We start from the raw sequence: 17,730 nt of genomic DNA, 5'->3' as shown, positions 1-17,730 counted from the left end.
TACAATTGTGAATAAAATTGACAAAATAAAACAAAATAGGATTTCTTGGTAAGAGTAACCTTCCAAGGTTTGACATCACACATTGCACTCACGCTGCCAAGGAAATGGTACCTTTTATTCACACACATTACAGTAACTTTCATACATCAGATTGAAAGGGAAATGTACAGCGTGACCTGTAATAAAAACATGAACAAAAAAAAGAAAAGGAAAATGATAAGTATAGCCTACAGTGCTGTAAATAAAGCTGGAGTATTACAACTAACACCATGTCCTCACCCTGCCTCTCCTGGCCATTTTCCTTGTTGGCAGCTTCCACAATCATATACTGTGCATCTGTCAGGTAACTAAACACATTTTGATTGGTTATCTGAAATATGTGAAACTTCTCCTTTGTTAGTCGAGTTCTAGTTTCACCTGACTGTCAATGTATTTATTCCAGAAGATCTATGTATGGTATTCATGGTTTTACAGTCATTTTCTTGACTAATTTTGACACTTGAACAAACTATTATGTATGTGATGACTTATACAATGAAATAATGTCGACATGTTTTGTAGAGAACAATCATTAGACTGAAAAAGAAACTGTGCTAAATGAAGGCTTAGTCGTTTACAAAGATGCATTCAGACATTTACTATTTAATGAAATGAAGGAGAATTTCAATTCTGTTGTGAACAAATTGCCAAGAGGTTTGGAGGTTTGTCCATGTTCTTTTGAGAATGTAATTTCAGTTTCAAGAAATGAGCCAAACCATTGGAGAAAAACTGTAATGTAGATAAAAAATCCATCAAATGACAAAGCCTAAATGGTGCATTTCATGGATTAAAAGTAATGTAGTAATGTTCTTGGTAGAGGAATGGAAACAGTATGTAGTATCCTCCGGTGATGATCACATTAGTCAATACTCCAAAATGTCTTGTAGTTTCTGTACAAAGTTGAACTTTTATCAGCAAATCTGTGTTTGACTGCTCTCATACAGTAATAACGATCTGCACCTCCACTTCAGGTCATTGCTGCTGCAAACCATTATAAAGAAAATAGCAAAAATAGCTTGGTATTCAAATACAAATTGAAAAATGAAATCAAAATCGTCTACTGCAGGGCGCACGGTGGATTAGTGGTTAGCACGTTCGCCTCACAGCAAGAAGGTCCTGGGTTCAAGCCCTGTGTGGAGTTTGCATGTTCTCCCCGTGCTGCGTGGGTTTCCTCAGGGTACTCCGGCTTCCTCCCACCATCCAAAAACATGACTGTAAGGTTGATTGGAGTCTCTAAATGGCCCATAGGAGTGAATGAGAGTGAATGGGACAAGAAATAGGACCTCAGGCTTCATTCAAAGTTATCATCAGGGCCCTGTACTACAAAGCTGGATTTCCCCCCTCACGCTTACTTCTGGGATTTATTTGGAAGTAAGCGATTTCGAAGATTTATTTGGTGGCTAAATCACCATGGTAATAATAATAAATAACAATAATACATCAAACTTATATAGTGTTTTTTTGAACACTCAAAGATGCTTTACATGGGGAATAAAATAAAAAGCTGAACACCTAACCAAACTGAAGTAGACACATCATTCACCAAACTTTTCCCTTCTGACAATGGTATTAAGTGCATACTTAAAATAATATAACCTCTCCTTCCTTCCCGAGTGATAGTGCAACCAAGGGTGCACACTTAGAAGCTCTAGCCGTACCTGTAGACGTCCCACTTGTTTTTGGTCTGAATTATGGATTTTAATTCATCATGTTTTTAAAGAATTGTTCCTCAATTGCTCTACGTAGTTTCTTTGTTTGGGATCACATGAGCGCAGACGTATTCTGTCTGAAATCGACTCTTTTAAAGCTGCAGTTTGTAAATTTTTTTTAGGGTTTATTTGGTCAAATATTCATATCCAAAGTCCAAAGTGTTCTGAGTGGACAGTGAATTTCTGTAAATGAGTTTTAGAATTACAGGAGCTTGACGCTGGACTTCAGCCAATCAGAGGTCTTTCTAATAACAAGGCGATCCCATGAGCTGTTTTAAGCATGACTATTGGCTGCTCGTCAAAACTCAATGTGCGTTCCCGAGCTGAGAGCAGGGAACGCACATTACTTACATCAACTTGAATATAATATGGCATTATATTCAAGTAGAAGTCTCTAACGTGGCTTTTGCTACAGCGGTTACACGGGAAATCAAGAGGAAAAAGGAAGGCCAAGGTGGAGAAGCAACTGTGTGTCTGCTCTGATTAGCTGGGATCAGCTGCTTGTGTTTGAGCAGCAGCTGTGACTCTAATCCTCTTACTGTTCTCACAGCAGCGAGTGATAAGTGCTTTCATAACTCTAAAACATCAGAAAACTCTCCAATTGCACAAGATAAAGTTCCTACATTTGCTACAAGTCTTTGTGAAGAAAGCAGTCCTAAAGAGATCCACAGTGTGCACGTGCACACAGTTTCATTCAGGAGGGGAGGGGGGAGCATGGAGTGCCTCACCATTCTACAAACCCTAGCTTTAAGTGAGCATATTCAAATCCTGCTTCGTAGTACAGCTGCTCTCTGATGGAGAATGCTTGGTTAGGTGAAGCCCGCTAACAGAGAGATATGCCAGTATACTTATCCAGCTTCATAGTACAGGCTCTAGATGATCCATGCTCACATTTCCACTGTAAACTTTATTCAGTGTTCAGCACATGCTGAAGCTGACTGCTCACATTCACAACTGTTTCTGAGTCTGCGCTGGACAGATACTGCAGATACAAGCAATCCTCCCAATCCAGAGGGGACCCTCCCTGGTCCTGGAGCAGTCCCCTCTCTGCCAGCATCATAACCAGCAGCGCTCGCTTCTCAGTCAGCCAGTGATGAGCCGCAGCACAGGTCGAGTGTGTCTGGCTGAATGCAGGTGTGTGTGGGCCCCAGAGAAGCACCTGAACCATTGTTACCATGTCGGCCATCTTTGGTCCACTCTCATTCAGAAGCAGAGAGGACAGGTGGAGAAGTCCTTTTTTGTAGAATTGAAAAGGTGAATCCACAACCTCAGAGTTCTCCTGTGGCTGCAGGCAGAACTGAATCAATGCTTCGATCTCACATTTAATGGTGGCCAGTGCTTTTTGTCCTGAAACAAGAGCAGACTGCAGCACTAACACCACACGAGGACAACCTTGCAACCCCCATGACTTGTGCAGATGGATTCTGTTGAAAGCTTCCTCAGCCTCTCTCCCCCTATAGGTCCACAGCAGGAGGACCTCCTGTGGTCTGAGCTGAGCTGCACTCCCACTGCTGTACAGACGCTGAGCACCCATCAACACCTGCAGCAGCACAACACACACCTGCCTCTCATAACGCAAACGGTCAGCGCCATGCAGTGAATGCCTTTCCTCAACAAAGTCCCGCAGAGTGGCATGAGCAAGGTCACGTTCAATGCTGACACTGTGACCTTTCTGCAGAAGGTGTTGGACTGTGAGGGGACTGCCTCCGTCTGATGGTTGGGTAGTACTGCAGGTTGACATTGAAGGCGAACATGCTGGACTTCTGTTTGTGTTGGTGTCATACTTTAACAAGCAACTGGGAGTAAAGTAGGCGATAACATCTTGAACATTGACATGTGATGGTTGGAGTTTTGGGTGGGCTGAGAAAGAGTCATCAGTGTGTTTGTGTACCTGCACAGAAGTAAGAAAACATGAGTGTCATTTCAGTTTGGAGGCAACAGAAGTTTAATCTTCAATGAAATTGCAATCTGTTATTCTTTGACATTCTACTGGGGATTGATTGTGTGGACTGTGTGGGAGAAAGGGCAGCGTGAAGCTGGCACAAACTGGTAAGGTTCCATCCTCTGAGGAAGACTGACAGTTTACAGTCGAAACATGTGAGGAAATCAAATTTCCTGAAAAAAAGTTCTCTGAGTAAACAAAACTTTAACATTTACGGTACGTCTCATTGACAGAACTGGTGTTTTTCCGAGCAGGGTCAGGCCAGCTGTGGTGCGTTTTGGATGGGCTACAAAACTGCCTTAGTGGGGGTTCGGGTAGCTTTTCACCAACCAATCAGAAAGGGTTTGAAAAAACCTCTTTTCCGCTCCTTGACTTCTGTCCAAGTCAAGTAGAAGTAACCTTAACGCTAACCCTAACCCTAATCCTAACTCTTTATGCTGCTGGTCAGATGAAATACCGATCAAGACTAGACGTTAAGTTACAATTCAGAAGTAAAAAACAAGAATGGGGTGTTTCTGTTTTTGAATGGGGTGTACCCGGTTACAAACTAAAACGTCCCTTTTTGCTGCTGGCTGGATTATATTGGTTTTTCCTGGGGGTAAGGCAAGGTTTGACCTAAGGCTGCACGATTAATCAATATAAAATCAAATAATTCATTGAGGGTTTTTTTAAATAAAGTCAAAATTAGAAAAAAGATTTTCCTGTTGAATCCATATATATATATATATATATGTTTGTTTTTTTTATGCTGTGACAAAAAGACATGCAAACTGCAGATTAAAAATAAATTCCAAATGTTTGTGATGATTCCCTCCAGGTATATTAAGACAAGTTTAACATTTAGATAATTTCAGTTGTGTTGTAAACACAGACAGACCTTTTACAGCAGTTCAGTTTGAAACCACAGATGTAGAGAAAGACGACAATTGTGATTCTTTCTAAAATATTTCAGTTATTATTTAGTTTAAAAATGAAAACAGCTTAAGCAGTTTATAAATGTTGCAACAGTTACCAGTTGAATATACTGATAATAAGCTCTGCCACACAAGGAAGTTGCACCCACAAACAGGATGGAGTCATCCAAAGGTGACAGGATGTCGTGTGCTTATTAATCTTGCTGTATTTGACACTCTGAGAAGGAAGTGGTTGAGGTGACAGCAGTAAGTGTAACACGTGTTATGTTGATAAAAAGCTCTGAGTTCTCTCTGTGCTACAAATAAACCAACATGTTTCACCACTGATCAGTGTTGTTATATAAGACATCTAGATCTGAAACAGCAAAGAGACAATATTTTAAAATAGCAAATGAAATCAATCCCAACTCACCTTTAAACCAAACTCCCTTCCTGGGAACTTGGGGTTGAGCACAGTGTAGTAAATCTGGTTTCCGATGGTTTTTGCTCTGCTGTCTTCGCACAACAGGAAATCCTCAGGCTGACACAGACTGGTATCACTCTGCAGCAGGATCCCAGCATGCACTTTTTCTGTCATTCTTCTAATAAAGAGGAGCTGACTATGCTGGAGAGCATTAGAAACAACCTCCTGGTCCACAAAGCTATTGAGGATGGAGGACAGATGTTCATCTGTCGAGTCAAACGTCAGCTGGGAGATGGACGGGGAAGGAAAAGGACTCCCATCATCGTGTGTGTCTTCAAAGTGATGAAGTTGTGTTTGTTGTGGGGGGGACACAGAGGAGAGCATAGACACATCTGTGGCAGGGCGGGACAGGGTGCGAGCCAACCTCTTCTTTGGAACAGGTGGAGGGGCGCCATCAGAGAAAAACCTTGAGTGGTGAGGGGAAGGATCTGAGAAACACAGCATGAAGGATTCAGGAGATGGACCGTCAAATAGTAACACAATCTGCCATCTTTGTGTAGTTGAATATTCCTGACAATTTTCTTGCTAACTAATTCAGCTATCACCAACAGGTCATTTTCTATTGGATAGTACTACACATGCAATGGAATCTGCAACATGTTACAATTCAACAATTTTCTGAAAGATTAACTTCATTTATTGCCAACCTAAAATGATTTTAGTCTCTTTGGCCCTCATTTATCAACCGTTCATACGTTCTGATCTGAGCATACAACGTGCGTTTGACCAAACTCACACAAGCTTGGGTATTTATCAATTCTGACGTGAGCGTACGTTACAATTGGATCTCCCGTCTAGTCTGACCTTGTGTACGCAAACCTGAGTGAGTGGATTTGTGCTGAAGCACAGCCAAATTTGACTGAGTCTGAAAATAAAGTATTAACCCAGCCTCAGCTGTCATTTAAGCATAAGCAGACACGCTTTCAGAACAGATCAAAGCAGATTATTAAAACAAAGTAAAACATATTTAATTTAATTGGCTTTCCTTCAACTGAATACTTAATAAATCCACTGACAAACCCTGCTACCGGATAGGAACACAGAGGTTCAGCAGTGCGCAACTTGCACCGGATCACAGGAGCGCTGCTGTGATGGACCAGCAGGGGAACGCGTGATGTTATTTTAAGCTGTTTGGCACAACATTGCATTGCAAAGGACAGTAACTAGAGAGTAATACGTGCATTCCTGTCAGAGTCTTTAAAACATCACAAAACCCTCCTATAACACAAGATAAAATCTCTACATTTGTCAGTAGGCTCTATTGAGAAAAAAGTCACTAAGAGCTCCACAGTTGTGCTCGTCCATGAGGATACCGGTGAATTCAAAACAGAGACTGGAGGGGGGAGCGTGTTTGATTCCATACAAGTCTTACTATTCTACATACTGTTTATTCTTCTGGGATCCACTTCTTTGATGTACCGCTCCAGTCCCACGGACAGAGCCATAAATCTTTGTTTGACTGTTTCGAGTGCCTCAGGAATGGAGAGCTTGTTGTATTTCTTTGGTAAACCTATATTCACCATGCCCCTGTGCAGCTCTAATAACTTGCTGACTTCTCTCCATGTCACCTTTATCATGGCCTCTAACCATCTCTTTCATTGAGAGTACTGTTTCTCATGTACTGTTGCCATTTTATATTCCAGCATTTGTAGAATTACTGTTGCTGTGGATCAGCTTGTTGGTCTTAATGACGGTGACTGTCAGTATGATACTGTGGGAAGCATTCACATTTTCTAGAAGATTTTTTGATGGTACTTAACAACTCAGCTTCAGTAGTTTACAGAAGTACCAGGATCCCTTTGTTCTCATGATTTCCTTCCTTAGGTCAGCAGCTTTCATTAAGGCTGTTTGTATCTGGGGCTTGATACCTACCTAGTCTCCCATCTTGGTGGAGATGATGACATCAATCGGCTACTCAGACTCTCTCTGGGATTGCTGGTATAGTAGCATTCCATCGGTTCCCCGTTTTCCCCTTCACAGATTGTCCTGGTTTCCCAACACCTTACATGTACCTTGTTAACCCGGGCGACCTCTGAGCTGGTGTGACTCTATCATTATTGTTATCGCTCATTTCTGAGGTAGGTGGTGGGGTGACCGTGGGTCAGTGCTAGAGTGGGTCTTCCAACAACCAAAGTGTTTGGGGTTTGAATCCTGCTCTATCCAAGTCATTGTCGTTGTGTCCTTGGGCAAGGCGATTTACCCACATTGCCTCGTATGAATGGGTATGAATTGTGCATTAATGTTGGTGGTGGTGGTCGGAGGGGCCATAGGCGTGAAATGGCAGCCATGCTTTTGCACCACGGTATGACTGACGCGTGTGAATGAATATTGGTATCTGTAACTTCTGTAATGCCCTTTAAGTCTCCTTGAAAAAAGCGCTATATGAATCCAAAATATTATTATTATTATGATTGTTATAGGTGATTAGCAATAGGCGTCTTGCATAGGGATCCATCCTTGCTGAGTGGAGGTCACCTGGCACAGGCAGGATGTCTTCTCTTGTTTTTCTCTTGTATTTCTAATTGACTTGTTTTTAATATCACATTATTTCATATCTGCTCATATTTTAATTTAGTCATTGTTTGGACTAATGCTTGACTTTTTTTGGGTGACTGTCACTTGATTAAATTAAGTTAAAAAGTTAGAAAAACAAAAACTGTCATGAGTGACTTCCTTTACTTTTTTAAGAACTGAAAGGTTAACTGAGAGGAGTATGTCATACAGGCTGCAGCCAAAGTTGTTAGCACATTGTGCAGTTCATTACAACATAAGGGGTTTGCTAACCTACCACAGGGCTGGTGTAAGGGACACTGGGCTGCATGGCAGTCAACAGGCTCAGAGAAGACATCAACATATGAATAGTTTTGATGCTGGACTGCAACTGGGCTGAATACACGGTCATCAGAATCTACACTGGAATGTCTGCAAGAACAAAGACAAGTAGAAACGACTTCAACAGTAACATATTAACACAATGCTGTAATCATTACTACAGTGATATTTAAAGTGTTTCACAAAAACCGAACTAAACTTAACATTCTGCCTCCATTGAATTTAAAGCAATCCAAGGGTTTTTTGAGTTGGTCCTACCTGTGTTGTTTGACAGGAAGTGCTGGTGGTTTGTTTGACGCCATCGGTTAGGTTCAACGAAAAACAATTCCTGCACCTTTCACACTCCGTTCTGTCCCTAAATGTGACTACAGTACGTCTGAAATCTGTTCTGTGCCTCCTTTTCTCTGTAACTTCTTCTCTCAGCTGTGCAATTCACCCCGACGTCTTTTCTCTCTGGAGGTTGCTCTGCTGGTCTTTTGCTGAACTCTTTTCTCTGGTGCCGGAAACCCTTGTTCTGTTTCTGAGGTCAGAAGAGCTCTGTGAGCTAACCTCATCCTCTCTGAGTGTGCAGGAACCGTTAGAGCTCAACCCCTTCAATTCACTCTTCCCTTTCCATCTCTGAGCAGCAGGTGATCTACAGTAAATGTGTGACCTCAACATGAGGTGACGGATGATGTAGTTTGAGTTTTTTTTTACACGTGCAATGCCAGGTTGTTTGATTGGGGCTTCTTGTTGTTGAAGCAAATACTTTGTTTGACCTAAGGCTGCACAATTAATCAATATAAAATTGAAATCGGATTATTTATTGAGGGAGATTTTGTTCAAATCGGAAAATCTAATTTCAGGTTAAAGTCTGTGTGAAGCAGAAATAAATGCGTTTCATGAGTTTGTCACACCACAGTGACGTGTCATTGACCACTGAGCCAAATTTGAAAGATGAAAAAAATTGCAAAGTATATAAAATTAGGTCTCAAAATCATGAAAAAACAAGCATTTCTCTCCACACTTAAACGCTGGGTGCATGTTACTTAGAGGTGCTGGAACCACGCCACCTTCGTGTATTAACCCTAACCCTATGGGAAAGAGCAGTGTGAAAGACCAAAAAAAAAAAAAAAAATGAGAAAACCAGACAAGGTGTCAGCGGAAAGGTCTGGTAAAGTCAGAACTGCGCCCACTAGAGGCAAAAAACAAAATTGTGGTGCAAAAAAAGTTGTTTTCGGCTAGGGGCCCAATTGTGCCCGCTGGAGGCCGCGGAAGTTGGGTGTGCTTCAGCAGCAGGGACGGATTAATGCTAATGAGGGCTCCGTTACATAACGCGGCCCTGATTTCTGACCCGCCCATTAAATCCAGAACACAGAAATTTGAAACAGTTTGTGAAGCCTAGCTCCACAATGAAATTCTAAATGTTTGAATGGCTTTGTACATGTTTTAAGGAATACATTTATGACCTATTTAATGTGTTTAGAAGAAAATGTCAGAACTCGCTTTACATGGTCTTTACATGTGTAGTCAAGGCAAGAGTCTGTTTCCCTTTACAAACTGCTGAAAAACAAGTTTCAAACAGCATGTTTAATGTGATAGACCCCAGCTACAACCGCTTCTTTTTAAAATGTGTATTTTGTGAGTTTTTTTTTCTTTCTAATGCAAGGTTCTCTTTTTAAAATGGATCATTTTTGGTTGGGCAGATTGTTATTGTATCAAACCCACAGTGGATTTAACCTTCTTTGTTAAAGCTTTGCAGTTGCACTTTATTCCCAAAATGGATTTTTTTTTTCACTTTTTCAATTAAAAGAAAATACGTGTAATAATAAAACCAGCGCAAAAAATAAATAAAAAATACAAATTGAAATCGGAATTTTGTTTTGACCAAAAATCGTGCAGCCTTAGTTTCACCCAATGCCTATGAAATAAAGCTCCATTGTCAGTATCTCAATCTGAGAGGAAATTCCATAAAACTAATTTGATGTAAGGTATGTAATCTAGCTAAGGTATAAGTTTGAGTTCTATAATTATCAACAAACATATTTCAATACCTCAAAATTCATTCTGATTGAGTCAACTTTTGGTGTATTTTGACTTTTGCCTTAAGTAGTACTCTTATTAAAAATCAGATTTTACAATGGTGAGACTGTCAGATTTACATTTTATTTGCAAGCATTCGGGAGAAGAAAAAAAAGTTTAATAAAATAAATAAATGAATTACTGTTGATAAGAAATACCTCCAAACGCTGGTAAAGACAATGATTCATAACCAAAAACAAGGAACAAGTGGTTAAATTGTGAGGAAAAAAAGCTTTATTGGACCTTTGTTTTAAATCTTTACAATTTTGACATTTTTTGTGAATCCCTTGGCCAGGAACCCAATCCTTAAAGCTGCTGAAACACTAGTGCTAGGCAACATATTGAGATTCAAGATATATTGAGTTTTCTATTGTGGTGATAAAGAGAATTACAATATTGCCTATATCTGTATGTTTTATAGCTTATATAACACTCATTTTTTAATTCCACAATTGCCATTTGCACATTTGTTTTTTTTCTTTTCTGCTGTTGTTGTTTTTTCTAATTTATGTATGTCCTACAGCCCTATATAATGCACTATTATCCTATGTTGGCATTTATTTTAGTTTCTGCTCTTCTATTGTGCTGCTGCAACATGTGAATTTCCCCTCTGAGGATCAATAAAGGTCTGCTCTATTCTATTTTAGGAGTTGCTGTTTTTGCTACTTCTCAGAACAACATGAAAAGCTCAGTTCGATGATCACTGAGTGCGTCCTAACCTAGACCTTCCCCGAAATAAGCCACACTACAGAACTCACTCACACGTGCTGTCCCATAACATATAACCCATAATTGACTTTCTGGAAAATACTTTATAGAGTCAAAAATATCAAGATTTATATCATATATCACCATTTTAAGAAAAAATATTGAGATATGAGTTTTGATCCATATTGTTCAGCCCTATTAACCACATAAATCACTTTTTAAAAATTGTTCCTGTAAGTCATCTAGTGGTTGTTCTCATCAACTACTGATGCCAGTGTGAGCCCAAAATCACAGTCAGTGGCATTACTGGTGTTTTTTGAGATTGAAAAGTTGTTGATAAATCAATGGAGGATGTTAATATTGTGACTTTGAAACACCCGAACACAAAGCGACATCATGCATGTCACAGGAAACACGATAGACAAAGCACAACAAAAATGACATGAAGTGAATCACTTTCCTGTCTGAATAAGAAACACAAGAAGTAAAAAGAAAAAGAATTAAGTAAAAAACACTTCATGGAAATCTTTGTGCTTCTGTACCAGCTTTGCATTCTTCTATGGGACTCCAAATCCCACAATGCAATGTGTGTCACATGACCATTTGACAACAACCCAATTGTTTATGCTGGAGTCAAAAACAGATTTACGAATGCCAGTTTCTAAAAGAGCACTCTACAATAACAGCCTTATCTCAAATTACAGATAAATGGTTAGAAGAAATAGAAACTAAGAACATTGTTGAAACTGTAATGCTGGATTTTTCAGCAGTGTTCGATATTCTTAATCATACATTACTAATATATAAGCTCCAGAGCTACCTCAAAGGGAGAACTCAATCGGTCTTTTTTAATGGCTGCTACACAGACATAAAGACTATGACATGTGGAGTACCGCAGGGCAGCTGCTTAGGGCCCTTGCGTTACACCATTTCTACAAATGAAATGCCCTTTGTCTTAAACGAGGCAAATAGTGTCGTATACGCTGACGACTCAACGCTATATACATTAGCAAAAAATGTAAGGGATTTAAAAAAAATGTTTTGGAGGGTGAGCTAAAAGAAGTTTTGAATTAATAATAATCAGATGGTCTTAAACACAGAGACGATTTATACAATGATCATAGGGTCAGACCACAGAATAAATTCAAATCCTGAACTTACTTTGGAAATTCAAGGGGTTAAAATTACACAAGTCCATGAGGCAAAACTTTTGGAAATCATTATAGACCACAAACTGACATGGACCAAACACACTTAATCCATAAGTGCTAAAATGGCAAGAGCTGCAACAATGATAAAAAGGTATTCATTTTGTTTGACATGCAAGTCAATGCAACAAATTACTCAAACATTGGTGTTTTCGCAGTTGGATTACTGTCCATCAATATGGTCAAATAGTTCAGCAGCTCAGATTAAAAAATGACAGGTCATACAAACCAGAGCAGCGCGTATATGATGTTGGGCTGTCAGTGCGGAACATGTGAAATAGACTGAAGTGGTTATCTGTGCAGGACAGGCTACTTTATTCATTACTCTCATTTTTAAAAATACTGTACATGATAAATGTCCATAAATCCTCTATCAAAACCTGCTATTTAGCAATGACAAACACAACTATAGTACGAGGCATGCCTCTGCAGGGAAGTTTATTCTACCAAAAGCCAAGTTGAAATGCCTACAACGAACGATCACTTATAGGGCGACTCATGCATGGAACACACTGCCAAATGAAATATTACAGACAGAAAATGTAACGGTATTTAAAATATTATTAAAACAGTTCCTTCTAGGCATACATGTATGAAAGTGTTCTATTTGTGTCATTAAGGAACCTATCTGAAGATATGAATATAGCACAGATTTGAGAATGTATAACAGTATTGTATTATGGTTGAAATTGGAAATGATATGGAGTTTACGTTTGATGAATTTGTATTGGGATAATGTTTTATGATTTTTAGATAACTTATTACGAGTATAATGAGCTGATTTTTGTTTTGATGATGTAAATGTAAAATGATTGCATTGGAGATAAGATACTTTTTATGTATTTAAACAAAACTATTTTATTGGACCCCAGGAAGAATAGCGTGAGCTTGACTGCGCTAATGGGGATCCACAATAAATAAATTATGACTCATATGATTTATGAGGACAACTTTTGGATGACATTTAGCTAAGTGTGAGTTGTGTGGTTAATATTCAAAAGTAAAACAAGAAACAAAAAAATATTTACAGTTATAAGTATAACTGTATAGAAGGTAAACAATTACACAAAATAAATCAACTGTAAAAACAAGCTGCCCAATATTTTATGTTAACTTACTGAAATAACTAACTTACAAACCTCTAACTACACTTCAAACGTCAACTAAACCAATGTAGCTAAAAAAATACAATCAACTTCAGACTTTTGTTCATAACATTTCCATTGTCAAACATCACATTTGAATAGTTTGTCTCCTGTGTAGATTCTCATGTGTATCTGCTGGTGATGCTTTAGAGGAAAACGTTGAGTACAATAATCACATTTGAATGGTTTCACTCCTGTGTGGAACCTCATGTGTATCTGCTGGTTAACCTTAAAGGAAAAACATTTCTTACAAACATCACAACTGAATGGTTTCCGTCCTGTGTGGATTCTCGTGTGTAACTTAAGGTTAGCCTTTCGAAGAAAACTTTTACTATAAACATCACATTCAAATGGTTTCTCTCCTGTGTGGATTATCATGTGTGACTTAAGGTAATGTTTAAAAGGAAAACAATTACCACACATATCACATTTGAAGGGTTTCTCTCCTGTGTGGAGTCTTATGTGTAACAGCAGTGCAGCCTTATGGGGAAAACATTTACTGCAAACATCACGTTCAAAGGGTTTCTCTGCAGTGTGGATTCTCATGTGTGACTTAAGCTCCCTCTTTTGAATAAAACATTTACTACAAACATCACATTTAAATGGTTTCTCTCCTGTGTGGATTTTCAGTTTTGAAGCTGCACTAAGTGATGCTTTCTTACCACCCACACATTCAGATGTTATTTTTACCTGAATCTTCTTCTTTAAACTCATCTGTTCAAATGAACTAATCCGTGTTTTGGAAGCTTTACGTCCCATTGCAGCATTTTTACTTGAGTCAGACATCTTTCTCTTTTTCCTGGTGGAGTCACAGTCAGACTCTGACAGAGGTTTCTGCCAACAGTCTTCATCATCTTTGCTACTACCTTCAGTCTGAGACGAGTCTGTTTCCGTTCCATCAGAACCTTGTACTTCTGAACTGCTTGGATCTGGGTTCTGGGCTGCTTCTGGTCCTTTGCTGTTAATTCCCACACTTTGTATTTTCATTAATTCATCTAAAGTGCAGGTTGAATGTTCCTCCTTCCTGTTGATTTCTGTTAGTTGTCTCCAGTGTAGCTGGGAGGCCTGAGGCTTCTTCTCTTCATCTTCACATTTAACAGGACAAGCAGTTTGCCTGAGCATCTCTGGTTCCTCCTTTATGTGGAGACATTTTTCCTGTCACTGGCTGCTGGAGCTGTAATTGGTGCAGATGAATGATGGGTGTGAAGGCAGCCAGCACAAGTTTTTCTGTTTGATCTGTATTTGGAACAGATTGGGAAGCTGATTGTCTAGTGGTGTTATGGTGGAGACTCTGGTCAGGGAAGATCATTTTCAGTTCACCATCCACTGGATCTTCTTGCACCCCACATTCAGTCTTTTCTTGCTCTGTTGCTCTACATATTTCTATTGCTCTGTGTAACGTTAGACCTCTTTCCTGTATCAGTCTCTTTTTTAGGTGAGAGTCTGTGATGCTTTACACAAGCTTATCTCTGAGCATTTCATTCTCACTTATTCCAAACTCACATCTTTTGCTTTTCTGTCTCAGCTCTGTTATGAATGTATTTACTAATGTCCCTCCTGTCCTCTGATGGGACCAATATTGAACTCGTTCAAAGACAACATTTTTCTGTGCACGGCAGTAATCTTTAAAGGCTTTTAGAACATCCTCCATTGTCAGCTCATCTCCCTCCCCTCTAACAGTCAGTGTGTTGTACACCTCCAGTGTATCCTCGCCGATGGTGTGGAGTAAAATGTCAATCTTTACTTGTTCATCTTTCTGCCCTGAGGCCGCTATATACCTCCGAAAGCTTTGTTCCCAGCTGTGCCAGTTATGAGCAGGGTTAGCGGTTAGAGACAGTGGAGACGGTATTTTAAACTGAGCCATTGTGCTAGCTCGGTTAGCATTCTCCTCCAGCCTCTGTGTATGTCTGCAACTCTGTATATTACTAACATTCACTATTAGGCACACAAACACAACTTTTCCTTCGTTTTATTTCTTCTTCTACTGCTTTAAGTGGTTCTTCTTCGTGTTTTACAGCGGTTGTTATCCAGTTTAGTGGTCTGGAGTGTGGTTCAGACCGCAAGACCAACAGTGCACTACGGATGGGCAACACTATCACAGCGGGGGCCACAAAAATGTGATTGTATCTGATGCGAGGGCCACATTATCAACATTTAGAATAAGGCAGTGACTATCTGTACGGTTGCCGTATCAATACCGACATTCTATCCATACGCCATGCCCCTATTTGGCCAGTTTAGGTCGTGACTAAGACCGTACAAACAGACACTTGACCAATCATCTGATCATTAATTTGATCATTTTTGTCTTAGTGGTTTTGTTGCTTTGTCAGTTTTTTGTCATTTTGTGTGTTCTTGTTGTAATTTTTATGCATTTCTGTTGTCGATAACGATTTGTGTGTTTTTTTGGGGTCCCTTTCTGTATTTCTGTTGTTTTAATACAGGAATAATAAACGGTTTTGTCTTTGTGGTGTGTTGTTTTGTCAGTTTTTAGCCATTTTGGAGTCATTATGTGTGTTTTTATTATTGTTTGTGTTCTTGTTGTAATTACGTGTATTTTTATGTCATTTTATATAATTTTGTTTACAGATTGTGTGTCTTTGGAGCCATTCTGTAATGTGTTGTCGTTCTTTGTGTTGTCATAGTCATTCACAGTTTGTTTGTTTAAGTGGTGGTTGTGTCTGTTTTTGTTGTCATTTTGTATATTTTAGGAATTCTTTGTGTACTCCACTTTGCTGTCGATGTCTGTGTTTTCTGAGTTATCTTTTATTTTATGTTTATGTTTATTTTATCTTTTATATTTGTTCCAACTTCTTGAAATACAATTTTTGGGGGTTTGTTTTGGGGGCCGCACAAAATTGGGCTCAGTTGGGCACCAGTTGCCTATGTCCGGCCTACACCCAATCACACACTCACCCTCATTCACTCATTTTCTAGTCCTACCATAAAGCCCCTAAAGAAAGGATGGGCAACTCTATCACAGTGGGGGCCACAAAAATGTGATTGTATCTGATCGGAGGGCCACATGATCAATATTCATGTCAGTATTTAGAATAATGACCAATCTCACATTTTTTTTTTTTTGCAACATTTGAAAAAAGGCTGCATCAAATTATCCACCAGTTGCCCATGTCTGCCCTAAATGGTTAAAGCATTAAAAAGAAAAATGCGGATAAATTATTAGATTTTAAAAATAAAGCCTTTTATTAACATTGTGATGTGCTTGCTGCTCATCTGCATGTTTTTATTTTAATTTATATGTTCCTGTATTCATTACCAATGGAATGTTGTTATTGAAGCACTACATTTTAACTGGTATTTTAACCTTTTTACTATTTAAATGGTGTTAACTTGAATATTTAATTTAATCCAAAGAAAATCGAACTACAAAAAGACCCTAAAATATCATAGTGACTATGAGACCACAGAGAGCTTGTCCCCAAAAGTGCTCAAATCATGTGGAATCACGTTGGGGACGACAGTCTACAAACTATTTTTGTTTTTCTTTTCAAGCTTTTATTGAACATTTGCTAAAACACAAACTCCCATGAGGATAATGACGATAGCCCGCGGGACTTTATAACGGTAGGGGATCTAAAACTGCCGTTCTTAATACAAGAATTCCCCCTCTACCTTGTCACCGAGGCTGGCTGCCTATCCTTTATTATTGTTTTCTAATAAAAGATAAGACTAATTGTACCTCCTCTTATAGGAAGTCTAAGAGTCGTCTCGCTATTTTGTGGGATTGATATTAAGACCCACCGAGTGTAAGTTAAAGCTGGAAACAATTCTTTTTTACAACAGTATGAGCTAGCCCCCCCCCTTTCCCTTCTCTGTGAGGAAAGGAACCGAGGGGGCTTTCACTTACCAGAGGTCTAGGAGTGTGTTTTCAAAACCCGGGCGCTGTCTCAGGTGGATGATTGCAGGCGGTTAATTTACTCAAGAAGGCTTCTTAATAGTTAATATATTTTATTAAAGGTTTCACAAAAATTAAACAAAAAGAAAATCAAAAGTCAATCACAAGTTTCAAAGTATCAAAGTCCTGAACTGACAGCCGACAAGAACGGACAGGGGCCTGCCGAACAACTAGAATGTCCGTCTCTAAAAAGCTCTCCCTCTAAAAAGCTCCCGTTCTTAAAAATCAGTGAGATATATATAGCAAGAAGCGTGGCGTGATAGTGTGTCATAATTCATGCCCTGACCGCCTTAGCGAATAGGAAAAGAGAATACAAGTTCATTTTTTTTTTTTCAATGCCTTACTGGTGTAACAGATGCTTCAAGTTCACTCAGATGTCATGGCATACAAGAGTACAAAAGGTTATGCATATATGCAGATGTCATGGTTCAACGGGAGTACAACAGTGTAAAAGGTTGCACAAGGCGTTTTAGCAAAACACAGTATCCCTTTTTTATGAAAATAGAAGTATTAGCACCAGATGGTCATAACTTTTCTTGTGTAACATTTTTCCTATCATTAATAATGGCAGTTTAATAGGCGTGACACATCAGGACAGGCATATAGCTGTAGTGGTTAAATAAACACTTCTTTGCAGAATAATGAATGAATGATTAATACACACAACGTACAACATCCTCCTTATTAATCATCATGAGCATATATGACCGGTATCGGTCAGAGCTGTCGCCCGCCGGGTGTTTCCAGAGTAGCCACCCCCGTCTAGGGTGTCAACCCCTTACGAAGTTACTTC

At 39.2% G+C, this 17,730-nt stretch overlaps 1 protein-coding gene across 1 annotated transcript; it reads right to left on the bottom strand.

Annotated features, from left to right (window-relative positions):
* Nucleotides 1–101: 101 nt before the first annotated feature.
* LOC114462002 (inactive tyrosine-protein kinase PEAK1) lies at nucleotides 102–8,416 on the bottom strand. The gene is made up of 4 exons (XM_028444545.1): nucleotides 8,158–8,416; nucleotides 7,856–7,989; nucleotides 5,017–5,495; nucleotides 102–3,639 (listed from the first exon to the last, which is right to left on the bottom strand). The coding sequence occupies exons 1-4, from the start codon at nucleotides 8,199–8,201 to the stop codon at nucleotides 2,656–2,658; spliced, it is 1,641 nt and encodes a 546-aa protein (XP_028300346.1). The 5' UTR covers nucleotides 8,202–8,416; the 3' UTR covers nucleotides 102–2,655.
* Nucleotides 8,417–17,730: the final 9,314 nt, after the last annotated feature.

The sequence above is a fragment of the Gouania willdenowi genome, chromosome 4 (assembly GCF_900634775.1).
Source record: "Gouania willdenowi chromosome 4, fGouWil2.1, whole genome shotgun sequence".
Lineage (NCBI taxonomy): Eukaryota > Metazoa > Chordata > Actinopteri > Blenniiformes > Gobiesocidae > Gouania > Gouania willdenowi.
The sequence above is the reverse complement of the archived record's forward strand: the minus strand, read 5'-3'. Positions and strand labels throughout refer to the sequence as shown.